Raw genomic sequence first — 27,374 nt, 5'->3', positions numbered from 1 at the left:
TGGATTTTATAGGAAGTATATTCAGGTAGTCCTTGTATTTTAAAATTTTGCATATAAATTTAAGTAAAAGGTACTAGCAGAGAATAAGACTGGAAGTTTTGGTCCACTGTTAAATATTGAAAAAAAAATGGTGGTTTTCATTTGCCATGTTTCAAACTTCTTTTGAGTGAGAAAGAATGTTACTTACGTCTGAGATCTCTAGTTGAGAAGCAGAAGTAGAAACAAGATGAATGACTGGGATAGCATTTGGGAAGGAGTACTTTTTGTTACTCAAGTTCTGGTCTTTGTTGAATATTAAAATCTGTTTGTGTATACTGTTGACTGCCTCAGAATAAAGTTATTTTCTTTATTCTGAGCACTGGAAAATTAGATTGCTGCTTCAGAGCAGAAAAGGAGGAGGGGGCTCAAAATGCTCGGTACAATTAAAAGCTCACATGATTTAGTTTATATGAACACAAGTGTAATTTATGTGTGCTGCACTTAAACCCTTCTGAGCCTTATATTTTGATAAGCAAATTTAAGTATTTGAGCCATTAGCACTATGTGGATAGTGTTAGTAATTTTTTTCTTTCTCCTCAGCTTCTTTTGGATCCCGTTGATTTCAAAACTACTCATCTAATGTTCCACACTGTTACAAAATGCCTCATGTCAAGGGATAGATTTTTAAAAATGAGAGGTAAGATCTCTAGCTATTCTTATTGTTGTATCAGAATTGCAATTATTACTGTTTACAACTATTTTGTATTTGTTCTTCAGGCATGGAAATCTTGGCAAATCTTTGTAAGGCTGAAGATAATGGTGTCTTAATTTGTGAATATGTGGATCAAGAGTCCTATAAAGAGATCATATGTCATCTCACACTACCAGATGTGCTGCTTGTAATCTCTGCACTTGAGGTGCTATACATGCTCACAGAAATGGGAGAAGTGGCCTGCTCAAAGATTGCTAAAGTAGAGAAGAGCATAGGTAAGGGAGAAGCAAAATCTATTACTTCTCTCGCTTACGTAAGAAAAAAGACTTAACCACTGACCATGACATATTCTTCAAAATGTGGCTTGCCTGTGTGTGTGTGAGAGCGCACATCATGAGGATGGAATTTACTAAATCTATTCATTGTGTCCTCAAGGAATTGATGATGCTAGAAATTCTGAAGTGTTTTTTTTTTAATGCCACAAAATGTATTTTAAAAAAACCCAAAAAAGCCTACAGAAGCATGCAAAGACTTGTTTCCTTTCAGCACATGGCAGTTTTAAAGCAAACCAGTATGTTCCAACAGCATTTGTCTTGTCCTAATGTCATTGTTGGTTTTGCATTCAATACTTTAGATACATTAGTATGTCTGGTTTCTATGGACATCCAGATGTTTGGACCTGATGCTCTTACTGCTGTAAAGCTTATTGAACATCAGTGTGTTAGCCAGCAAGGAATACTCGATGTCAGACCACAGGTAATGGATCATGGTTCTTCACAGGCCCATGCAACAGGTGTCCCAGGTGAGTATCGCTGCAAGAGAACACACTGTTCTATAAAATTTCCCATATGACCTATGATTTTTATCTTCTCTAGATTTCTGATTAGTTTACATAAATAAGTGTAACATTGGGTAACATTTGTCAAACACTCTATCATGAAGAAAGTACAGTGTTAGCCAAAGCTATGTTAGCCGAAACTGTTGTGAAACAAGCTTTGAAAGAATTTTAACTTTTTTCAGTTGCTAACCTGAAAATTCTCTGAAAGTTACACACATTGCTTATTTTAATTTGTTCAGTGGAAAGAAAAGGTATCTCTTCTAGATTATTGCCACAATTTTCAGAGAATTAGAGGTCCATTTTATATTATGTTTTACACTGGATATTATTGGGCAGTAACATTAAGTATTTGGTAGAATTGCAGAGATGAGATGAGATAGACTCAGTCTTGAAGGTTCTAAACAGTTTGTTATGTGAACCAAACTGTAACTGTTCTTGGGAAGTTACTGAGAGAGAATCATTGGAGCAGACACTGGTTGGCATGTCTAAGTGTGCTGGTTTTGGAGTAGATACCAGAGCAAAAAATGGCTGGAAGAGAATGTAACTGAGGGGGTGAACAAGAGTGAATAGGATAAACTGATGTGACATTGTTACAAGATCCTTTGCATTATATTTGCATCCACTTAAGAACTGGAAAAATAATTGCTATGTATTTGTGCCTGTTTTGGTGGAGTATTGTGCCACTTTAAAATCATGCTCAGTAAAGTACTGAGATCACAATCATGAATCTGGAAGCAGCTGTTTACTAGGTGCATTCCTCGTGATTGCACTTTCAAGATGACTCTGGCCCTGACAAACCCTGCTTCACTTTGGTAAACTGTAGTGCAGCTCTGTAGTATGCTGTGGGCACCTTTGTGACTTGCCTTGGCTGGATACATCCTTACTGACAAGCATAGGAGAAACTGTGCCAGTGGATGTCATGAAGTACTTCATTCAGGAGGACAAAAAACATTTCAGCAAGTTTTGGTTTTTTTTTTCTTCCCCACATTCTCTACAGCCTCTAGGACAGCACCACATGTTGCTCCACCTCCAGGAATAGTAGAAATAGACAGCGAGAAATTTGCATGTCAATGGTAAGTGTATAGTTCTGTTCAAACACATTAATGAAGAAGAAAAACACAGAAAAATACTGAATTCACATGTCACAGAATTTTCCAGATCTCTTTACTGTTACACTAATTTTTCTGAAAAGTGTAAACGAAATCCATTCTGTCATTGCTATGAAGAAGTCTGAAAGCAAAAACTCAACCAGACTATTCAGTCTTTGCCTGTTGATTCATGAAGTTAGTTGTTTTGTCTCTTAGGACAGAATTTGATTTGATTTTTAATTGATCTTGATTTAGTTTATTTTTTAAATTGTCACACAGTGTTACCTGTTTCACAGGTATTTTTATCTGGTAATGTGTTGCTTTATTACTGAATCAATATAAAAGTAATTATCAAATTACAAAGATAAGGCCCTGCAGAACTCTTACATAATCATTGTGAACCTCAAGTTAAAGAAGATCTAAGTCTTTTCCATTCATATTCTCTTGCTTTTAACTAGTATTATTGTCAGATATTTAGAGAGAAACTGTCTCTCCTGTGGTTCTCATGTAGTAGACTGCGGGTGATCTTTCTGAGCTCTTTGTCTTACATAAATCAAGTATTTCAAGTATTCATATTAATTGGTTCCTGATGGGCCTTTCACCTCTGCTCCTTCACAGCTCTTAAGTTATCTTTTGTCATATTGAGGAGACAAGCACCTTCCAGATAAAGTGGATGGAATATACAAAGCTTAGTGTTTTAGGTTATCATGAAGTTATACTTCCAGCAGAGCTTTGGCTGTATGGGGGGAGATATCTTTTTGTGGTCAGCTGACGTTACCATGCTTCTCTTTGCATACTGCAAAGTATTTTTAACCATAATAATTAACTGCTGAAAGATTGAGAAATTTAACATTTAGGCATTTAAACAGGGATGCCTGGAACTGGATTTTCTCTACAGATCACATTAGCATACTTAGATTAATCTACCTTTTCATGGTATGCTTTAGTTATTACTTCCTACTTAGAGAAATGGAAAAATTAGTAAATCATGGCAGTAGAATTTTAACTATCTCTTGAAAGCAGCAAAAAGACAAGGTATTTAAGCTGCCCTTCCTGGGTATATTACTAGCCAGCTTAGATTCAGTAGGAGGTGTAAGTGCAGTGACAGTAAAGTAGTGATCACAGATCACATTTCACAATTTTAAGTCTTGAACAGCTCCAGTTTGCTGGTACCAGTGTTAGTGTGTCAGCCTAATATGACATATCCAACTGGACAGTCACTTGTCCAATATGCCAAATTTAATTAATGCATAAACTTTCTGTTAATATAATGTAATCTCTGTTTTTGTAATAATGAAATTCTAACAACTGTAAGAGAAATGGTACTTACTCTTTATAAGAGAACACAATTTAAAGAATGTAATCTTAGGCTTTTTATCTAGTTACATTTGGAGTGTAGGGCTCTACAAAGAAGAACGCAGTGTAGTTTTACAGAGTGATAGCACCATGTAATAAATGCTGACAACTAAAATATTTCTTTTATTTTCATGCCAATATTTGAGCACTGAATGTGAGTTGTTACTTGCCTCTGTTTGCTGCTGGGGCTGAACAATTCCTTTGTCTCTGGGTTGGAGTAGTGGATCTAAGAGAAATAAAATTAAACTGATAGAAGATGTTTCCTTTTCTCACAGCTTCCTGTGAAGTTAGAGGTTAGATGGTCTGTGGACTTGTGTAGAGTCTGTAGGAGATATAAATACTTTTTACTGCTAAGTGAATATTAGATGTTCAACAAACATTGACTTACAATAAAAATGTGTGATGAAGAATTACTTAGCTTTCAGCTAATCTTTTGTGAAAGAAGCATCATTAAGGAATCAGAATAGAGCTGTAGGGAGGAGATGCCAAGAAACCATGCATTCTCATTTGTTTTTGCAGAATATAAAATAAAAAAGGCATAGGTAGAGACAGTTTTGCATAAATAATAAATAATACGTATATAAGTATGAAAATAAGATATGGCATGTAAAACTGACCCTAGGTGTTAGGGGTCCAGTGTGTTAATTCATAAGCAGTGAGAAAATGTGGAAGAGGCATCTGACAAAACAGTATACTAAAATGCCATTTTCCATGTTGTTGGCAGATCTCAAAACTTGTCTGTGTTACAAACTGAAGTGTTTCAACAACTCCTTTGAAAATACTCTCTCTGTATTTTGCTTCATAGTTTATTTTTTCATCCTCAGGTTGAATGCCCATTTTGAAGTGAACCTTGATTGCTCAGTCTCTCGAGCAGAAATGTACTCTGAATACCTCTCTACTTGTAGTAAATTAGCTCGAGGTGGAATCCTAACATCAACTGGATTTTATAAATGCCTGCGGTAAGGCAAGAATTTATGCAGCAATAAAGAAACAATTGTATGTTCTCAAAACTAACCGGTAGTTTTAAAGTTCTTTGAGAAAAGATCTACTGGGTTGAAAGACATCCACTTTTGGAATTTTAATTGAAACAAGTGTTTAGAGTTTGTTCACTTGCATTTCATTTTATTTCAAGAATTTTGAACTGGTTCCTTTTCTGCATCTAGTCCTTCTAATTCTTTCTGACGTAGTTTTTTGTGATTTGGGATTTTCACTTAGGTTCTATGACATCTCGGCCATCTGGAGGACCTGCTAGTCTCAATGATCAACACTCACATGCTATTAGAAAATCCTGCTTTGTTGTAAAGATGCAGGCATTCCTTCTATTACTCTGCACACAAGAACTGTTAGATAAAACAAAAACATTGTGAGAGTTGAGTTACTGTGTTTATTAACATGGATTTATCTTGTGTTTGGCAGAACTGTCTTTCCAAATCATACAGTGAAGAGAGTAGAAGATCCAAGTAACAATGGTCAAGCACATATACATGTGGTAGGAGTGAAGAGGAGAGCTATACCACTTCCCATTCAGATGTACTATCAGCAGCCACCAACTTCGTCTACCCCAGTTGTCCGGGTTGATTCAATTCCTGATGTGTCTTCGTCTCCTTTGCCAGCAGGTTTTTAACTTAATTATGTATAAAATATTTTGCATTGATCCCGAAACCATAAGAAAAGCCAGAAGGTTTTGAACATAGCTTGAAAGTGTTAGAAGTTGAGGCCACATGTTTTGAGTTTATTCAGTAATGTTGGGAATAGTGTTGCAGTATTTCCTGGCATGCCATTCTAGTCTTTGACATGTAACCCATAAGCTTTCCAGTCAGCAGTCAAGCCATTGTTGCTGCATCATTAATTCAGACTCTGTAGAGATGAGAAAAGAAACTGCTTCATGCAGAATTGCAATTTCAGATCTTGGATTTTTAAACATTTGTTAGTTAATGTGTTTGAAGTAATCTCTGCTTCCAAACTTTTACTGTGTTTATTTCAACAGGAATCCCGCATGGGCTACCAAGTGTAGGAAATCACTATCAGAGGACCCCTATTAACCAGTCTTCAACTTTGACAGCAACACAGATGTCTTTTCCAATTCAAGGTGTTCACACTGTGGCACAGACTGTTTCTAGAATTCCACAAAATCCTTCTATTCATACACAACAAAATGCTCCAATGACTGTTATACAGAATAAAGGTCCAATATCCTGTGAAGTGGTGAAGGCTGCAGTAATACAGAGCTCTGTTCCTCAGTCTGCAGTTCCTGTTCCTATTGCAGTAGGAGGAGCTTCTAATCAAAATCACAGCACCGCAGGCCAGCAGCCGTCTGTTACAGTTGTGAGTTCTCAGATGCTTCACCACCAACCTGTAATTCAACAACAGTCCCCACTGCACGCAGTGGTACCAGGACAGATACCTTCAGGCACTCCTGTTACGGTAATTCAGCAAGCTGTACCTCAGGGTCATATATTTGGCAGAGTACAAAACCTACCAGCATGCAGTTCAGCAGTTTCACAGGGTCAACAGCTAATCAGCACATCATCACAACCTGGGCAGACATCATCTCAGCAGTCCTCTGTGGGTAACCAGCAACAAGATACAGTCATCATAGCACCACAGCAGTATGTCACAACCTCTGCATCTAACATCGTTTCTGCCACCACAGTTCAAAATTTCCAAGTAGCAGCTGGGCAGGTAGTTACAATTGCAGGTGTTCAGAACCCACCGACATCTAGAGTAGGGTTTCAGAATATTGCACCAAAGCCTCTGCCATCTCAGCAAGGTCCACCTGCTGTCGGGCAGCAATCGCAGCAGCAGCCTCCACCACCATCCCAGCAAAGTGTAGTGATAGTAAGCCAGCCAGCTCAGCAAGGTCAGACATATGCACCAGCCATTCATCAAATTGTGCTTGCTAACCCAGCTTCTATTCCTGCTGGCCAAACTGTCCAGTTGGCTGGACAGCCGAGCATTACTCCATCATCTTCACCATCCCCTGGTCCAGTTACAAATAATCAAGTCCCTACAGTTATGTCATCTTCATCTACCACTCCTCAGTCACAAGGACCCCCTCCTACTGTTAGCCAGATGCTTTCTGTAAAGAGGCAGCAGCAGCAGCAACATTCACCAGCATCATCGCAGCAGCAGGTACAGGTACAACAATCGATGCAAATGCAAGTTCAGTCACAGCAAGCTAATACGGGAGTTGGCCAGCCCAACTCTGGTGAGTCTAGCCTGATAAAACAACTGCTTCTTCCAAAAAGAGGCCCCTCAACTCCAGGGGGGAAGCTTATACTCCCAGCTCCACAGATTCCTCCACCTAACAATGCAAGAGCTCCTAGCCCTCAGGTGGTTTATCAGATGGCCAATAACCAGACGCCAGGTTTTGGAGTTCAAGGACAGTCTCCAGCTCAGCAGCTGCTAGTTGGACAGCAAAATGTTCAGCTGGTCCCGGGTGCAATCCCGCCCCAAGGGGCAGTGCAAACAGTACCCATTTCTAATTTACAGATATTGCCAGGCCAGTTGATCTCAAACAGCCCAGCAACTATTTTCCAAGGGACTACTGGCAACCAGGTTACGATAACAGTTGTGCCAAATACGAGTTTTGCTACTGCAACTGTGAGTCAGGGAAATGCAACTCAGATAATTGCTCCAGCAGGAATTTCAGTGAGTGGAGCACAGACAGGAGTTGGGCTACAGATGCAAACCCTTCCAGCTACTCAAGCACCTTCAGCTGGACAATCACCGTGTACTGCTGCTCCCCCATTCAAAGGTGATAAAATAATTTGCCAAAAGGAGGAAGAAGCAAAGGAAGCAACAGGTTTACACATTCATGAACGTAAAATTGAAGTTATGGAGAATCCTTCCTGCCGAAGAGGAGCTGCAAACACCAGCAATGGGGATGCAAAAGAAAATGAAATGCAGGTGGGAAGTCTTTTAAATGGGAGAAAGTATAGTGACTCCAGTCTACCTCCTTCTAACTCAGGGAAAACACAGAATGAGGCCAATCAGTGCTCACAAGTCAGTAATGGGCCATCATTAGAAATGGGTGAGAACGGAGCTCCTGGAAAGCAGAACTTTGAACAAATGGACACACAGGAAATTAAAAGTGATTTGAAGAAGCCCCTAGTTAATGGAATCTGTGATTTTGATAAAGGAGATTGTTCTCATTTGAGCAAAAACATTCCAAATCACAAAACTTCCAATCATGTAGGAAATGGTGAGATATCTTCAGTGGAACAACAAGGGAATTTGGATGCCACGCAGCAAGATACTGCCAAAGGTGATCAAGGGGAAAGAATTTCTAATGGGCCTGTATTAACTTTGAGTAGTTCACCTGTTGTAAGCGGTACACAGGAGGCTGCAAAACTGTTAACCCAGCAACTTAGTGGTACCAACACTGATTTACCTAATGGACCTCTAGCTTCAAGTTTGAATTCAGATGTGCCTCAGCAACGCCCAAGTGTAGTTGTCTCACCACAATCTACAGCCTCTGTTATACAGGGGCATCAAATCATAGCAGTTCCACACTCAGGACCTAGAGTGTCCCAGTCTACCCTGTCCTCCGAAGTTCGGTCTACTAATGGCACAGCAGAATGCAAAACTGCAAAGAGGCCAGCAGAGGATAATGACAGGGAAACTGTTCCAGGAATTCCAAATAAAGTAGGAGTTAGAATTGTTACAATCAGTGACCCCAACAATGCTGGTTGCAGTGCAACTATGGTTGCTGTGCCAGCTGGAGCGGATCCAAGCACTGTAGCGAAAGTAGCAATAGAAAGTGCTGTTCAACAAAAGCAGCAGCATCCAACTACGTATATACAAAGCATGGTCACACAGGTATGTTGCAGTGTTCTTTTTATGTTTGTTTTGACTGTGATTCTGACTAATACTGTGAAATAACATGACTGAAAATGTGAGCTTGGTCGATATCTCTTGCATAGTATTTCAGATATTCAGAAAAGGATACTTTCTGTTCTTCCACAGACTAAAGTTTTAACAGTTTACATATTTTTTCAGTGTCAGTGACAGCAGTGGAATTCAGAATTTGTAGCTTGATAATGCACAGTGAGGAAAGAACTTCTGCTCACTATTTTCTTCCTTGAAGGATGAACTGTTCTGAAAACAACAATGATATGCTGGATGGTCTTGTGAAAGTGTCAGTGTTGTTCTGTGTTTTGTTCTCGGTCACTTCAGAGGAGTGAACGTGTTTTTTGGGAAAAAAAACACACCTGCATCTGGATGGCTGTTTGTTGCATTTGAAGTTGGTCTTCAAGGTCTTGCTTTGTGGGTTCACTACAGTTAGGACAAAGTACTGTTTTATAAATTTGTTGAAATATTTGCATTTATTCATTACAAAATATTCACAATGTTTATCAATAAAACAAGCATTGTTTTGAGGGTTTTTTTCTCTGTTTGCCAAGCTTTGGTGAGGGTTTGTTGGGCTTTTTTGTCCCTTGATTGAATTTGTTGAACCCTTTGAAAGTGGTTACTCCCTAACACTTTACTAGAAATGAGGTATGGACATCAGGAGTATTAATAAGTAAAATAATCATGTCAGAGATTATTTAATTCCCTAGAATTTATTTTAGTTTTACACATAGACAGAAAGTCGCTCTCCAAAAAACCCATTCCTAACCTAAGTAGGAGCAAAGGGAATAGAATGGTAGGTCTGGCAGTTACGAGTTCTGACAGACCTGAGAGAGGAAGTCCTGAGTGTATGTTAGTACATTTTGACCTTGGATTAACAGGTCTTTTGTTTGTTTGTTTGTTTGTGTTTTTGGTGGTGTTTTTTTTTTGTTTGTTTGAGGCTTTGTTTGCTTTTGACAAATTAGAAGGCATAGACATGATGGGCTTACACAGACCTAGAACCCTAAATGTGACAAGTTAGTGGTCAGTGCTACTTCATTTTCTGTGGCAAGTTAAGTTGCTTTTGAAAATTCTTTTGACTTTTCTAGTTGTCAAAAATCACAGTTAACAGCTAACAAGTTTTTTGCTTTTTTACTCTCTTTACTTTTTGCTTCTATCTGTGACAGTGCACAAAGTTAATTCTTAAAATGTATTTGAATACCTTTGAACTCACTCCTAAATTTTTGCTTGGGTTTTGTTGGGAGGAGATCTGTATTTTTCTGATATGTTATTTATCTTTATTTGTTCTTAATAGAAAAAAATTGATAAAAATTAGTAGTGTCTGTTAGCAGCATAGGGACAGCATGCTAGATTTCTTATAGTGCAGATATATTAGCTATGCCTTGCTTTTTATACTGAGTGTCTTTATTAGACAGTTTGAATTTCTGTTATAGCTTTGCTAAGGATTTGGCTGAAGTATAAAATGGTGTGGCTGTCTCTCAAATGGAATAGGTTTATTTATTCCCTCAATATGTACCTGAAAAGAATTTGCAGTTGTATCTCAAGCAGCTACTATATGAGCAGATTTTAAGAAGGGAGTAATACATTTAACTATCTCATTTGATTTTGATAATGTATATCATGATACTAGAGGGGGAGGATTAAAAAAAAATTCTACGCTGATAGTTTTGTCTTTACACTATCCCCAGTATCAGTATAATTAATAGTTACTACATTTTTCATTACTTCTACAAACAGAAATACTGCCTGCTGGGTTTGCCATTAGGTCGAAATTTGCAGCTCAGAAAAACTTGGTTTAATGTGTCCCTACCTGAAAGCTTGCTCATTCTGCTATCTGTAGGATGCTCTTCCTTTTTTCAAAAGTAAAGAAATAGGGGAGAAATAAGTTAATTAGTTTTGAACTTGGTGAGAACTTTATTCATTAACTATCTGCCTTAGCCATATGTTTGTATATTTATGAATCATGTCTGTCATAATATTGCAAGTACGGACTTACAGTCGAACCCATTTTAGAGTACTCTGTTCAGATATAGTGATCATCGTAGTTTGGCTTAGGATTCGCAGAGATCTTTACCGCTTCTTTAAAATAACCATGTTGGATTATAAACTCTACCAAAATCACCCTGGCCAGATCTTTTTCTTTCTCTAAAGCTGCTGAGCAGCTGCAGTAGCCGTTGTTTTTCTGGAAAAGGAGATGCTAAGTATTTCCAATATTAAGTCTGCTTTTAGGAGTATTTTTAAATATCCAGAAATGTAGCCAAAGTCTCATGAACTTGGTGTGAATTTTGGTGATGACTTCATTTAAGATTAGGCCTTGTGTTATTTTCTATTTTCTCCCTCATATTTTGAGTCTTCCTCATCTGATAAGCAGCTTCCTTGTCCCTGACTTCTTTGAAAGGCAGCAGCTGAGGAATACTTTTTTCACTTGAGCATCTGCATTGTTTTATCCTCTCTGAAGTACCTAAGTATATATTGGCTGTCTTGCAGAAAAAAAAGGGAGAGCATGGTTTTTACTGCAAACATTGTGAAATTTATTAGAAATACAATCCAGTGGAGAAAAACAGAGAATAAAGTGATTTTAGCTATGGCAAAATTACATAGCTGCTGAAGCTTTTAGTCTGTGATTTCCTGTTTGCTTGTTAGCAAGCAGCTTGTATTTCAGAGACGTGTGAAAGGGAGAGAAGAAAAAAAATTGTAATAAAAGTAAAACCAAACAGGAAGTCTGGAAAATGAGGTTCAGGGGGCAGAAAAGGAAGGAGAGTATTGGTTATGCAACTACTGTAGGATTAGCTGTTATGAACTACAGAGAGGAGAAGATGCTTGAAAATAAGGAAGAATGACCACATAAGGCAGGAGTGGAGCAACAATCTGAAAATTAAGGAAAGCAAGAAATCATTAAATAATCCTTAAGGGAATGTAGAAGTTAAGAGAAATTTGTTTCCTTGTATGAAAGGTAGTTTGAAATAGGATGATACAGTGTGCTTGGGGAAGAATGTTAATTTAATTGGCCTGTTAAAATTGTATACTGTCTGTTTATGGGATAGCCCACGCTACTGCCATTGAAATCCAGTTAGACAAAGGTTTCTTTGTATATGTATATACAAGTTTCTTGTGTATATAATCTGAGATTATTCCCTATTAATTGTATGCCTCAGCAAAGCTTGTTGAGAAATAACTGTATGTATTTAAAAATTTCTTTCCATATTTTGCATTATGATAAAAAGGGGAGCTATTAGTTATGTCAGAATAGGTACGCATGATACACAGGGTGTTGCAATTTTGTTCTTATATCTCCATCTATATTTTGTAAGCTCATGAAATGTACTCTTGAGAGGAGACAGACCTGGTACTGTACTTTTTGGGCTTCCTTTCATTTTGGTGTTCTCTGTTCATGGTTCATTGCTTTCCTGAGGCATTGTGCTAGACTGGTGGTTGGAAAAGAATTGAGCAATTACCTATCTGTATGGTTTTCTTTGCCACATTTTCTTATTCGTCTTCAGACACCTCCAAAACATCTGTTGAACATAACCATGTTGGTTTGTCCCAGTTGGTGTGTGTTTTAAAGTAATGCTCTGATATCATGCCAGGTTCTTAGAATTGAGCATATCTGATTTAAATTGCCTCATCTGGCTTTTAAAGTAATGACTTTCTTGCTCATCACTGTCATTCCCTCACAAACAATGCCCATTTCTCTTAAGGCTGCCCACTTGAAACATGCTTGTGTTGAAATTTAGGTGGCAAAATTTGTGTGGCCTTGGCTGTTTGCTCTTGCTCTCTGTTGATTGGAAAGCTGAAAACTACCACGCACCACAAAGCAGGTGTGTAGCTCCAGGAGGTGTAATTCATTCCTAGCCACAGAGCAAATGAGTTTCTCAGCTGGAAGTAGTGAAATACAGAATCTGTGTGATTTTATTGCCCTTCACTTGTGAAGCACACTGTTGCAAGGAGACATAAACTTCTCAGTAATCTAACAAGAAAAGAACATTTATTTTGGTGCCTGCTTATCCACTTGATCCCTTTCTCACACTCAAATTCTATTCCATTTGTTTTCAGCTTATGTGTTTTTGTAGATGTGGTCATTAGTGTGAATAAGCTAAACAAAATTTTATATCAAGCTGTAAATCCTGTTATACTTTAAAAGTATTTTTCCTAATTATTAACTGTTTCTTTTTAAATTACATTTATTTATAGTGGCTGTGCACGTATTAGTGATGGAGAAGAAAATGCAGCTTAATGGTTTTAAACTGCATATGACTCTACATGTCAACAGAATCCCCAACACACTGGGATGCACAGTGTTCTCTTGATGGTGGCATAGCAGGCCTTTTAAATAGAATGTGCAGGTGTCATGATAAAATAGTTATCTGTTCATGCGTAAAGGGAGTAGCATCATTGGTTCTGTCACATGTAAGTGGAGGCCACATTTGGCCTCAGCTCATGGGGTTTGTTTTTCCTACCACACAGGGAGCTTCTGTGCCCAAATATAGGAGCTCTTGTGCATAAAATTAAATAAACATCTTAGTAAACAGTCCATTCTAGTTAACCAAGGGTATAACTAAGAACCTTCTGCTGTCATGACCAGGCTGAATTTCTTCCCTCTCTCTAAAACCTCTGAAGTCAGCCCAGTCAAGATATAAAATCTCTACTGCTTATTAAAAGTAGGCTCTAGTATCTGCTCTGCAAGTAGACTGTACAGGCATTAATGGTTTGTATTTGTATACTGAATGTAAACCCTGCTGAGACAGATGATGCTGTTCTGGAGATACTTTTCAGTCCCAGGATCCTGTGAGAAAAGGGCTAAGTGGTGGCTGTTGCAAATTGTATCATGGAGAGATCTAATTTGATTATAAAAGGGTGTTGTGAAGCACTTTGAAGTGTAGTGGAGTACTGGGCATTTGTTTTCTTGGGAAACCTGGATTCATTAAATGTTTTTACTAGAGGAGGAAATTTTCTGGAATCTTTATGCCCCAAGGAAAGACTTTACAATGTTACTTTTCTTAGACTTAATTAGGGAAAAGTTAATGTCTGTCATCATTTAAAGAAATAAGTGCATTAACATAATCATTGCATATGAGCACTGTAAAGTAGGTAGCACCTAGCAAGTGTTTCTAGGTATATTTCTGTGAGAAAAAGGAGTTTAATTTCTGAAAAACAAAGGCTATACCTAATTTTAGTGATCTCCCATGTATCATGCATTACTAAACTAATACATGACAAAAGAGGGAGAATGAAACCAAAAATTAGTATTGGTCTTTATGAATCTTTCTGATTTCTTTAAAGAAGAGAGGAAAGCTTTGTGATGTTGACTTTCATTTCTAAAATAAATTAAGAAATGCTAGGAGCAAATGTAACTTTGCTTTACATGTTGATTTAAAAATATAATCAAAAAAGCTGATAGGCAAGCAATGGATTTGTCTTAAAAAAATTCATGGAAGTTGTGTCCACCAAGTTTGAGTGAAACTACTCCACACTAGAGCAGTAAGAAGAATTTTAAACAACAGCAGCTATTTTACATGTTTGTTTTCAATTTATTAGCTTTTTTTCTCAGAGGAAAAAAAAGTGGGAAAAAATGGGAGGGGACACTGAATGACAACTTTTTGTCCTGAAAATTTGTTTCTCTTTCTGAGCCCTTTCATTTTCAGCATGCAACATTTTGTGTTGTATATCTCAGATCAACTTATTTAAAATAAACAATTTTTCAATGAGATGATATTAAAACCTTTGAATACCACTAAGAGAGCTTGCCAGAGAAACCCTTGAGAAAATTCATAATTCCAGATTAATTGCAGGGTTGGCTTTGAATGGAGTAAATAATACATGAACCACACATTGAATGATGAGAATTAAACGAAATACTGAATTCATTCAGTAAGCTCATTTTTTCTCTTCAGCATATTAAATGAGACAGAAGTTCTAGAGGGATAAAAAGTCACATAAAAGATCATCAGAATGTGTTGATACTGGGATGCCAAGTGAAGGTTGCAAAACAAGCTGTACTGCTGGCACTCCTTTTTTTTACTTGCAGCTTCATTTTAAAAATGCCATTTAAAGGGGACATTGATATTAAAAGACTCCACTTGAGTTTACCTTTTGTTAAAAGTTATCTTGTGAAGGACTCATTACCTATTCTGTGAAATAGCTTAAAGGTCCTTAGGTGAAAATCATTGCTGAGTTCAAAATAGTTTGTAGTTATGACTAATGGACTCAAGTCCTTTCTTACAACTTTTCATATATATGTATGGATCACAGGCACCATAAGTATTTGTGCTGTACTCAGGAGTTTTGCAGAGTTTTTCCTTATTTTTGCCATGTTTTATTGTTTGGATATGGGATGTGCTTTGCTTTTGATCAGGCTTTTTTTCTGTCCCTTGGGTCATGTTAGTATAGCAGTATACTAACATGTAGTATCATCTGTGATAGTTATTAACTCACTGCCTTGTGTGACTGCTGTCCACAATGCCAACAGAGATCAGCAGGAAGAAAATATAAGTCATTATAAAAATGAAATGTTAGAAATTGGTTTCTTTGTAGTGAAGGTCTAAAGCTACTTAGTAACAGAGCTGTAAAGATCTAAACGTGTGCACCATTGTGCTTATAATATTCTTACACAGACTTGGAAGTAATTTTGTTTGATCTCTTTAGAATGTGAATTTGTTTTCAAACAGTGGGGAAGAAAAGGATGTTAGGTCTTCATCTCTAAATAATATTCAAAAGCTTAATTTTTCTGCTGTCATCCTTCTTACAAACTTCTTGCTGACCAGAGCCTTCCAGGAAAAAAAAGAAGAGAAACAATATTCTGACACAGACAGTGTTTTGAAATAGAAAGTTCCACATTCAATATCTATTATTCAGAAAAAGAAATAAAATTAGTTTGGGTTTATATATTTGTAGGTAATTTGAAAGCTAATTTTAGTTGAGTGTTAAGTGTTTTGTTATATTGCAGGGGTGAAGAGGAACATAATCTTGCTTTCTGAACTGTTTCTGTTTTTGTTGTGTACAAGTTGTACAGCATCATCATCAAGCATTCTGAGCATGTGGTGCTATTCCCTATGCTGATGATACTGCAATGCCTTGAGTTTGCATGAGTTTTTTTTTCTTTTCTTAAATAACAACGAAGTGTTTGAAAAATAATGTTAACCTTTGCTCCACTAGTGCCCTTGAGAAATTTCTTTGCAGACATAATTCTGTATTTGAATTTGGGCATGAGGTTTATTATTTAAATATTAGGAAGTTCTTCATCAGTACTACAGTGTAAAAGTTCTACGTCCCTCATGTTACTGTGTCTTACTAATGCTTGTTCAGAGTATTTTAAATTGAACACCTGTGGTGGATTAAGATGTAAAACAATAAGTCTTTTAACAAGCATTAAAAACTGTATGTTAAGTATAGAAATGTCCCCTGTTTAAAATTGTTTTAACTTCTTCTACAGAGCACACCTGCAACATCGATACCAACAGTTCAAGTACAGGGCCAGCAGATGAATTTGCAGCCACCTTCATACACTGCAGCAAGTCAACATGCAGAGCAAATGAAAAAACCTGGACAGAACTTCATGTGTTTGTGGCAATCTTGTAAAAAGTAAATGGCTCCTTTATTTACCTTTTACTCATATGTAACAGATGCTTGTATATAGAAGGTGATTCTACAAGTTCCATTCTGTTTCCTTAAGTTCCCTTATACTTTGTCGCTGGGGAAAAGAAAAAGTGAAAGGTGTTCAGGGAATGGAATGAGATGGGGGAAGACAAGACACTTAACTCCTCTGAGTTGTACTTCAGAGCATAAAATGGGTGTTATGTGACTTTCTTGAAGTATATTGATTCTTTAGTAACAAAAAATAGTTGTGTTGTTGGTTTAAAAGAATTCTGACCTCTGAAACTTGTTCTCTGTGTTGAACATATAAAAATAGTTCCTGTACTGCAGTTACAAATCATGTCTTGACATTTTCTTGTGTTTCCAGTTTTGCAAGTGCAGGGTGTTGCACTTCAATATCCTGGTCACAGTCTTATTTAGCTTGTGACTAATTTTGGTAATTATACCATTTGTGTTCCAGAGGACACCATTGTCTTGAAAGGAAGCAGTAACTAGACAGCCATGATTAATTTTTTTTTTTTTTATTTACTTCTGTTGTTCTTGGAGAGGAGTGAACTACTAGACATTTAGATGGAGGCTTATAAAAATTTGATACAACTCTAATGGAAAGTATGTGTATCTTGACACTGACTTTTAAAACAACTTAGGTTTGTGAATATGCTTAGTTTATGGGCAAGGGCAGAGATTTGGTGAAAAAAAGGTAGTTGTCAAATAGCCGCTTTGAAAACTGGAGACAAATTGTGAGTGAGAAAAATTGCATAGCATATAGGATGGTTCGAAAAAGAGTGACAGCCTCATCGCTGTAGAATGACAAAGGGAGCATAAAGCTGATTTAACCAAAAGCTGGTGGGAAATTTAAAAAACTGGGATGAAAAGATGGTGAAGTTTAACTGTTTGGAATTCATAGTAAAAATAAGACATTTGAATAGAATTATAGGAATACTGAATGAGAGTTCGTATGAAACCCCTGAAGGTGTAATTTCTGTTTCTTTCATTCCTTCCAAACATAATTCTAAGATCATTCAGTCTATGCAAGACATTCAGTCAGTGCAGGAGATCTGGTGCTTTTTAAATCATTGCACTATTTTCACATTAAAAGTGATTTTTCTTTCTTTGATAGGTGACACTTCTCTATGTAAGAAATATATGTAAGGCTTTACTTACTCTGTAGTTTCTTCCCTTAATACTAGTAAATAGAACCATAGAGCCATTGTCTGCTGCCTGCACAGTAGATGCATTAACTTGTGCCTAGGTATGGGTGGGTTGCATTGAGGTTGAAATGACAGGCTGGGGGAGTGTCACACAGAAGCCTTGTCAGCTTATAACATGTCAAAGAGTTTGCTGAACTACATTTTTAAAGTATAAGTCACCAACTTCTTTCCATGTCTAAGGTTACATAGGACAAGCTGTGTTGGGGTAGGAGGAGGGGGAGCAGTAGTGTTAAATAACCTTACATTATCGTCTTTTTGTAGTCTGTCTTAAAATACAACTCCAGAAGGTTTACCTGAGACTGAAGTTCAGGGCTACAAGGCCATTGATCTCTGTATTTTGCTCCTTGCCTAGTGTATTATTTCTGTTGCTTTAGTTTATCTGGCTGTCACTTCCTGTGTTGCTTTTTGTTCATGGTTAAATTGCATTCTTTTCAAAAGCTTTCAGAGATTTTTGCATTAATAGATTTAGTTCATATGACGCACAGCTCTTATTTTTATGCACTCACCTTTAAAATAGTTATTTCAGTCCCAGCCTAAAACCAGTTTAGATAAACATTACACTCGACCTTCTCTGTGGTGAAGAGAGAGCCAAAATGTTAAGTTAGCATTTTCCTCAAATATGTATTGTTTATTCATACTCCTTGAACAGCCTGATTAAAAACAGGTATATCAAATCTCCTGTAGGCTTCCTGGTTCTGTTAGATGTAAGGAAAAATCTGGAATTGCCACCTGTTCTTTTTTTGTTTGTAGCTCTCAATCTTAGCTCTTTTATTGAGTAGTTTAAATGGGAAACAAGAAGATTCTTTTGAGTGGGTCATTAGTCTGTGTGAACTTCACATTCACTTTGTGGTTTCATTCTCAGTTGCTTAGCATTTTTTTCCCTTGGATTAAGCAGGCAGTTTCATCGCAGTAGAATGATAGGATACTGGAGGTTTTTTGTGATATTTTAGCTAACTGGAAAGATACAACAGGAGGCACATTTGAAAAAATCATTTTCACCTGTTTTTCTATGCATGTTCTTTAGTTTAATTCTCAAAAAAATACTAGCATTATGTTTTCCTTCAAAGATGCAATGCAGAAGTCAGTGAAGGTCTTAAACATTTTACTGTGAAGCAGGATAAATACGAATAAATAAAATAATGTGTTCTTTTCCTACTCACTAATTTGGTTGCTCCAGTCAGCAATGTTCCAGAGGTCTGTATTGGTGGTTTGGTTTGGTTTTTTTTAGGACTGAATTAGGAAACATTAGACCAAGATTTGAAATGCCACAGATTTAGTAGTGCCTAAAAACTAAAATGGGATGAGGGTGAATTATGCAAATAGTTGAAATTATTGGCCTCTGGCAGATCTGTTCACATTTAATATCTGAAGTGGAAGTAAAATTCTAAAAGGTGTCAGTCAGCACATTACTTTGCATTAAGGATGTAACAGAAAGTAGGTGTTTTCCTTTGAAATTCAGCTGTCTGCAGGTACTGCTAATTGTATGCAGCTTAATTTAAAAGCTGCTGTTTTGTTTCACAGGCAGGCAGATGTCTGCTCTTGAATTGCTTTGTATTTAAAAAGTAAATTAAAAATGCTATTGAATCTCCAGTGCCTGTCAAGTCAGCTGTTAATGTTCTTTACAGCAGCTGAACAGAACCTTGGATGAAGTAAGTGTGTAACAAGAGTCTAGACTGAACTGACCATATTGTCCGTATGTAAGCTTTTTTTATTACAATAGTTAGGTGTTTCTTTAAGGAAAAATAGTTTTTCTCTGCAAAATGGTACTAAGTTTGAATCTTTTTAGGTCAGTGATTGAGGTGTATAGCACTGAATATATTAAACAGTAAATGAGCCAACATAGCTGAAATAGCTTTATTTTTCTGAAGCTTTGCCATGTTAAATGAAATGTTTTGCACTGTATTTTGGATTTCACTTAGGCCATGAAATTTGTTTCGTCTGTGCCAGAAATTATTATTTTATTATTCATAAAATGGTTAGTGCCAGGCTTAAGCGGATTCCCCTTTATTGTGGGAAGATCTTTCTGTCCTCTGAAACACCCACTGTTAAGCTAGTGTAGATGTAAAACATTTTATTTTCATTTTCTACTATGGGTTATCTGGACCAACAGCAAGAGACAGATATTGCTCCTTCTCAGCTTCCCTTCAGTAAGAGGTAACTGGCATGTAAAAGATCAGTGCTTTTAAAGAGAGTAGTATTTATTGCCAATGCAGAAGGTAATTGCTGTATTACACGTGGTACTGCTACTGCAGTAGCATTCAGCTTATAACTAAGACTTGTCTGTGGGTGAAATTAGCTTTTTGATGGTATTCAGGTATCAGTATCTGTACACTTAGGCCTAGGCATCAGTTGCAAGTGTGTTTGCATAGTGGACATTGACTGAAATTAGTAGTGGGATGTGGAAGGATGTGGCTGGATCAAAGCACTCACTGATCTGCTGTTCATAAGCTGAGAGTATCTGAGGGCAGCTGGTGGCAATGACTTCCCAAATGGCAGCAGCTAGGTTTCTAGACCTCTTTGGTGCAAACATTAAGTGGGTATTGATGAGCTGGGTTAGTTGTATTGAAGTGAATTTTGAGCAGCTAAATCTTTAGGCCATTTTTTCTCTGTTGAAATAAGGGGCCTAATTTGTAACATCTGAGATACATAAGGTGTATATATAGACTAAAAAACCCCCAATGTTTTGAGTCCTTCACTATTTTCGTGTCATGTATTTTGAAATACAGTGATTTTCCTTTACCAGCTTATATATGTTACAGTAGCACCTCATTTGTCTACATGAGATTGGAGGTAGCCTAGGTTGCAGCAGTCATGCACTGGTGGAGCTTGCAGTCTTGAGAAATTCAGCTGAGGTAAGGAGTCACGTCAGGCTCTTGAACTTTAAGGAGGCGGACTTCTAGCTGTTAGGGGAGGTTCTTGGGGGCAGAGGAGTGGAACAGAGCTGGAAAAACTGGAACTAAACGTGGTAAGGTACGCAGAAAATAACAGGAAGGGCTTGTACATTAATCAGAAAAGGAGCGTCAAAGGAGGTTGCTGGTGGGCAGGTAACAACAAACAAAGCCAGCATGGCTTTAGCAAGGCAAAATCCTGCCTGACCAACCTAGTGGCTTTCTGTGATGGAATAACTGCATCAGAGGGTAAGGGGAGAGCTACAGATAAAATTTATCTGGACTTCTGAAAGCCTTTGATGTGGTCCCCCACACATACTTCTTCCTAAATCGGAGGGAGATGGATTTGATAAGTGGACTGCTAGATGAATTAGGAATTGGTTGGACAGTCACGTCCAGACGGTGGTGATCAGTGGCTGAGTCTAGTGGTGTCCCTCACAGGTCTGTACTGGGACCAGTGTTATCTAATATTTTCATTAATGCCAGGGATGAAGGGATCTGCTGCACCCTCAGCACGTTTGCAGATGATGCTGAGCTGAGCGGTGCAGTTGACACGCCTGAAGCACAGGATGCCATCCAGAGGGACCTGGACAGGCCTGAACAGTGGGGGGAATCTCATGGGGTTTGGCAAGGCCAAGTGCTGGGTGCTGCACCTGGGTTGGGGCAAACCCTGGTATCAGCACAGGCTGGGCATGGACAGATGGAGAACAGCCCTGCTGAGAAGGACTCAGGGGTGCTGGGGGAGGAGAGGCTGGACATGATCCAGCCATGTGTGCTTGCAGCACAGAGAGACAGTCAAGGGAGGTGATTCTGCTCCAGTGAGATCCCACCTGCAGGGCTGCATCAGCTCTGGGGTCGCCAGCACAGGAAGGACATGGACCTGCTGGAATGAGTCCAGAGGAGGGCCACCAAGTTGATCAGATTTAAGTAAATTCTGAATCTGCTTGCTAGTGGAGAGGGAAAATGGAAGGAGGACTATAAGAGATTATCCTCTATAAATATATTTTATATTTTTATATATAAATATAAAAATATATTTCATAAACCTCATCTAGTTTAGCTGCTCATAGTTTGTTGCTGTATTTTGGTTATATTGCAGAGAATGGGTCTGTTGGAATTAATATGCATTATTTCTTTGGTGAAGTGTAAGTAGAAAATAGAACCATGATGTTTCAATCAGGTTTGGAAAAATCATATTGACATTTATTGGTTGCTCACCGGTAATATGTATACATATTTTTCCCTTCAAGATTTTGCAACTTTCCGTTTAGCTATGTGTGTCTCAATTCAGAAAAAAAAGGTTAAACCACTATGACTTGATGTTTGTTGTATTTGTCCTTAACTGTTCACTGGGGGAAAAAAATAAAATCAAATTCCCCTCTCCTCTTTTTTAGGTGGTTTCAGACACCATCACAGGTTTTCTATCATGCAGCAACCGAGCATGGAGGAAAAGATGTCTACCCAGGGCAGTGCTTATGGGAGGGATGTGAACCTTTCCAGCGGCAGAGGTTTTCCTTCATTACCCATTTACAGGTACAGATTCTCTCTCACATATTACTTCAGAAAACAGTAGGAATTTTATGGTAAATTTCCACACACCATTCTTACCGACCTTTTCTTTTCCTCAAATAGGATAAGCACTGTTCCAGAGATGCTTTGCTTGCGGGATTAAAGCAAGATGAACATGGACAAGCAGGAAATCAGAAGCCTTCCAATAAGTAAGAGATTTGAGCCTCATTAACAATAGAAAAAATAAGAGAATTAGAAATTATTGGAAGAGTTTGTTTATAACTTGACTTACCAGGTGAAACTTCGGATATGTAAGAATCTATTTGAGGTCCATTCCAGTAAGACAAAAATGGGAATAGATTCTGATGTAGTTGCAGTTACCTTAAAGAAAAAAAAGGTAATTCTTTAAAGTATATGGGTCAAAACTCTATGATGAACATTGTTCTCAACATGTTCTCCTATTTTTTTGCCCAATTGGACAGCATTTTATAACTTTCCTTGTAACAGGGAAGTGCTTGTCATACAAATGGAAAGTTATTGTGTATGGTTCATGTGTCACACAGCTGAGATGGATTGTCTTGTAACTTGCTGTATTCCTTCCAGTTTTGTGGTCTAAATTTGGGCTCATTTGATCCGGGGACTGTTGTAATAAACTTTCCTTTAAACAAGCAAGCAAGATAAATTATAAAGACTCCTCAGAGCCTTCTGATTTTGTGTCGCTATCTGAAATCACATTTGGCTCTTCTCTTTCCCAGAATGATTTCGACCATGTGGAATTAATATAGCAGAGTGCAACCCTATTGGTGTGAGGTTTTGGGGCTGGCTGTGTTAATAGTGGAATTGTTCATGTTTTAGTTACTTGTGTGTTAAGACCTGGCCTTTGTTAGTAACTGACTGGAACCACTTTAGATGTAATTACATGGTCCCAGGCAGATTTCTGCTGTTCTGTTTTGTTGCTTGTAAAACTGCTACCAAGCTGCTGGGGGCAGCAAAGAAAGTCAAGTTATGAAAACTGGGAAATTTAGTTTGAGAATCCTTTTATTTTTTAATATAAAAAGCCATCTTAACACAGACTTATAATTGCTTTATGGGGCCTTGATTCATTAAACTGAGCAACACTGAGACTTTGGAAAACCAGAGAAAGAATGATTATGGTAATTTAGTCTTAAATAGTTGGTAAGAGAGAAGTGTAGCCACCATCTACTATCATGACGTGTTCTTAACTCTGCCTTTTCATAATGTTCCATCACATAGATAACGCATTCCAGTAGCTGTGTGTCCTCACAAGCTTCTTTTAAATTTACACAGGTAGTCATTGGAGAAAAACTGTTTATACATCCCCTCTTCTGAGGCAGAATTCCCTAATTAGGTCAGATTCAGAAAGCAGGAATTTACACGCATAACCAGTTCTTGCTAACACACTGAGACTGCAATATCACAAGATACTAAGGATGTGATTTCAGAACACAAATTGAAATGAGAACATTCCTCTGCTCAAAATTGGATGTTTTATGTCTTGAAAAGATGTGCAGATGTGGTGCATAGGGACATGGTTTAGTAGTGGATGTGGCAGTGGTTAATATTTAGACTCGGTGATCCTAGAAGTGTTTTCCAGCCTAAATTATTTTTATGACATCCCTTATTGCTTCTCACAGCTGTGCATTGCTTATGGTGAGGGAACTAGCTTTAGTTTTTGTTAGATTGCATGGCAAATCAATTTGTTTTTAAAAAACATGCTCATAGAACAAAAGAGTGGGCTTGCCACATGAGTGGCATCTATTTGCCTTACTGTCAGTTGAACACCAGTAGAGGAGGTGGACTGGAACAAAAGGAAGAGATGAGACCTCTCTGTCAGCACTCAGAGCAGTTAATACACTTCTGTCTTGTGAAGATGCAAAGGTTCCCTTTCTGTTACTTTTACTCTCCTCCCTTAACAAACAGGAAGATTTTGGGGAAGGGTAGTGTGTCCTGTCCCCCACAGTACCTTACAGTGCTGCCCCACAGTTCTGTTAGCACAGCTGAAAAGAGCATCCAGCACCTACATGAGGGACTTGATAATTTACTTTTCCAGAATCAATGATGTGTCAGATGAAGCCCTAAGCTCACTCCAGCAGCTCACCTCAAGCTGTTTTACGGGTTCATGTTTGAAAGCTGTCTTTCAAGGTCTTGCTTAATGTATTTTTTTCTGAGTCCTAGAAGTGTGTCAGATATATCAGCTCACAACTGATAATCCATATCATTAAACTTGTTTGTGGAGTTCTGAAGCAGCTGAAAAAAACCTGGTACTGAGACAAAGCAGGTTTTAGTCAGCAACTTCTAGGCATTTATTAGGTGAACTCTCTTCACTTAATCCCTCGCTATTTAGTAAAAATTACACCTACCTCAGAGACTTCAGATTGTGAGCATTACCAGTGCTGGAAGTAAAACAGAGCACAATGTAACAGACCAGGGCCCATTCCCGGATCATCCCTTCTGTCTGTCATAACACCATACCCACTTAAAAAAAACCTGTAATGGCTTTTCTAGAACATTTTCTAGGCAATGTAAAGCTGCATTACAGAATTGGTTTTATACCTTAATTCTGTATTTCTTTGCATTTCAAGTTTTATTATATTAACTCTTCTGGCTTTCAGAGGTAGCTGAGTATTACATTCTGAAAGGTATGGGAGCATTAGCAGTTTAACTGTGTGTTGACCGTACCTTTATGCATTGGAATCCTCTTGGATTCATGGTGATTTTTTTTTTAGCTTGTTGCCACTGAAGCAAAGGTGAATATTCTTAATGCTCTATGTGAGCGGGGCAGGAGATTACTTCAGATCACAACATAAATGGTAGAGTTTGAAGTTAAGTTGATAATACAGTTAAAGAAATTCAAGAAATATAGATGTTTTGAGAGAGAGATACTTGCCCACATACACAAGTCAGTTCACTTGGTGTCTCAGTAATGTTTTATCAATTTCTTTTTCTTCAAACTTAAAAAGAGAAGATAATTTTTAATATGTTCCTAATTTATTCCAGTTGTCCCTTTTTCAGTATTTCTAGAATAGTAATTCAGCTTTCCAAAATATGGTGTGATAACTGTTGAAGAGAGACATTCAGAGCCGCCTCCATTGATGAATCCTTGTGCTTCTCAATACAGAGAAAAAAAAATCTTCCAGAAATTAAAAATGAAGACAATAATTCTTTTACTGTGATACTCAGTCTTCTATAAACATGTCATTGCCCACCTTCTTAATTCAGCCCCAGCCATTCTCCTTTAACTTCATAAAGCCTTTTATTTATTTGCTATATTACATACTATATTTTTATATTGTATGTGTTATTTCTATTTGGGGAGGATGACGGAGTGATTATGAGCTAAGGTGTTAAGGAGGAGTCTGTCTGTTACTAGAGTAATCCAGTTTTTAGCTGGGCTTCCTTGCTGTTAGAACCTCAGATTACTTAGAAAGTCTCTCTAAATAGAGAATTCAAGTTTTATTCTTAGAATATTCACTTTCAGTATAAGATACCTAAATTAAACTCCTACAGGCTTTCATTCAAAAAATAGAACATTTACATTTCATTTATGCCACATTTACAAGTAAGCACTACTTAAACTCCTTAACCAAGTCCTGTAGGGTATGAAATGACTTCATAATAATATTGTTCAAAATACTGAAGTGTGGTGATATTTTTCACCACTAATACTTCAAATTGTTTTTAGGATGACATTATGAGTAAATCATTAGGTGAAGTTTCATATTTATAAATTCTTAACTCTGATGGCATGAGTAATCTCCAAGTTTTTACGTGAAATACAGCTTTGACTTCAGTGTTAATACTGAAAATGGAGAAATTGCTTCTGCTATGTTTGTTATACCGTGCTTAATTTATTAATCTCAGTCTAAAAGCTGTAGTAACAGGTAATTGGTTTTACAGATGTTTGATCTGATTTACCAGTTACATGTTTTATGTCTTATAACATAACTTATGTTATTTTATATTGCTCCTCACTAATCACATTTAATACGTATTTTATATTATCTTAGTGTCTAATGGTCCCAGTGAGCTGTGTCATCTTTTGAGTGGTTTTACTTTAAGGACCTTCTCTGGCCAAATCTCAGATGGCGTTTGCATAGCTGCTGTCACAGTTCCCGTCTGATAAAACGTCCCTTTAAATTGGTACTTCAGGAAATGGCTGTGTTACTAGTACAATATATTACTTTTCCATCACAAATATCAGGGATGATGAGCAATACTTCTTCAAGAGAAGAGTTTTTTCACATAAAATAAAGTGCATGACTCTTCTTAAGGGTTTACAGTGAGGCTTATTTCTGTGGAAGCAATCATGTATCAGCACCAAGAGTTAATGAATCTTTGTGTCTCTGTTCAGATAGGTTAAAAATTGTAAGATAAACTTTCCAAGTTGTTAATTGTCTAGATAGTAGCACAAAGCTTATTTTTATTAATTCTTTCTTTACAAATGTAGGCAGCCAGCTGCAGGGGCTACAGCCTCTACTCCCAGAGCACAGAAGGCCATTGTGAATCATCCAAGTGCTGCCCTAATGGCATTAAGGAGAGGATCAAGGAACCTTGTCTTCAGAGATTTCACAGTTAGTATTGTTTGAATCAAGTATTAGATATTAATTGTTGTCTGCTACTTACTGCTGGGCTTTTACATTTTTTTTGTCTTTACTTTTGTAGGATGAAAAAGAGGGACCAATAACTAAACACATCCGATTAACAGCTGCCTTAATACTAAAAAATATTGGTAAATATTCAGAATGTGGTCGCAGGTAAGCACTGTATAATTTTTCTGCTATCAGTGAGCACTGTTGTTTCTGTTCTTTCCAGTACCAAACAGTAGGTTGGTTTTACCTGTCTATAAAAACCCCAGTAAGTATGTTGACTGTACAGTTTCTCTGTCAGTTCTGCGCTGTGTCCTTCCCCACACAAATGCTCTGTGTCATCTAAAGACAGCATTTGTGATCCAGATGATTGAAAAGGGCTAGCAAATTTGGCAAGTTAAATTTTAGGAGACAGATGAGAGAAGCCTTTGCTGTCCTTTTTCCTCCACTCCATCATGCAGTACTGCATGATTCTGAAAATTAATTCTTGTGTAAACAACTTCCCACTGGAAGTACTGTGTAAATTCAGTTGAGAAAGGGGCAAAATGAGCTCTTAGAAACACCATCTTAAGTTGTACAGGGACACGGTTGGGCTTCATACTTGCTGCCTCGCTATTGCTTTCATCTCCAAACTTGGGTTAATGCTAATAATGACCCAGCTTTCCTTTTACTTGTAGAAGATCCTTCAGTAAGTAAAGATTTCAATACTGACTCATGGTACTAAGCAGGAAATGCTCTTTTTGAT

General features: G+C 37.5%; 1 protein-coding gene across 1 annotated transcript in view; it reads left to right on the top strand.

Annotated features, from left to right (window-relative positions):
• Positions 1-27,374, top strand: part of ARID2 (AT-rich interaction domain 2) — a 93,838-nt gene that overhangs the window by 63,849 nt on the left and 2,615 nt on the right. Inside the window, exons 9-20 of the mRNA XM_059847031.1 lie at positions 580-676; positions 757-966; positions 1,326-1,493; positions 2,527-2,602; positions 4,798-4,932; positions 5,390-5,589; positions 5,961-8,794; positions 16,254-16,402; positions 21,908-22,046; positions 22,146-22,231; positions 26,491-26,614; positions 26,706-26,797. Of these exons, the coding sequence (XP_059703014.1) occupies positions 580-676; positions 757-966; positions 1,326-1,493; positions 2,527-2,602; positions 4,798-4,932; positions 5,390-5,589; positions 5,961-8,794; positions 16,254-16,402; positions 21,908-22,046; positions 22,146-22,231; positions 26,491-26,614; positions 26,706-26,797 (4,310 nt within the window). The remainder of the gene's footprint in view (positions 1-579; positions 677-756; positions 967-1,325; positions 1,494-2,526; positions 2,603-4,797; positions 4,933-5,389; positions 5,590-5,960; positions 8,795-16,253; positions 16,403-21,907; positions 22,047-22,145; positions 22,232-26,490; positions 26,615-26,705; positions 26,798-27,374) is intronic.

This window comes from Haemorhous mexicanus, chromosome 5 (genome assembly GCF_027477595.1).
Source record: "Haemorhous mexicanus isolate bHaeMex1 chromosome 5, bHaeMex1.pri, whole genome shotgun sequence".
NCBI lineage: Eukaryota > Metazoa > Chordata > Aves > Passeriformes > Fringillidae > Haemorhous > Haemorhous mexicanus.
The sequence above is the reverse complement of the archived record's forward strand: the minus strand, read 5'-3'. Positions and strand labels throughout refer to the sequence as shown.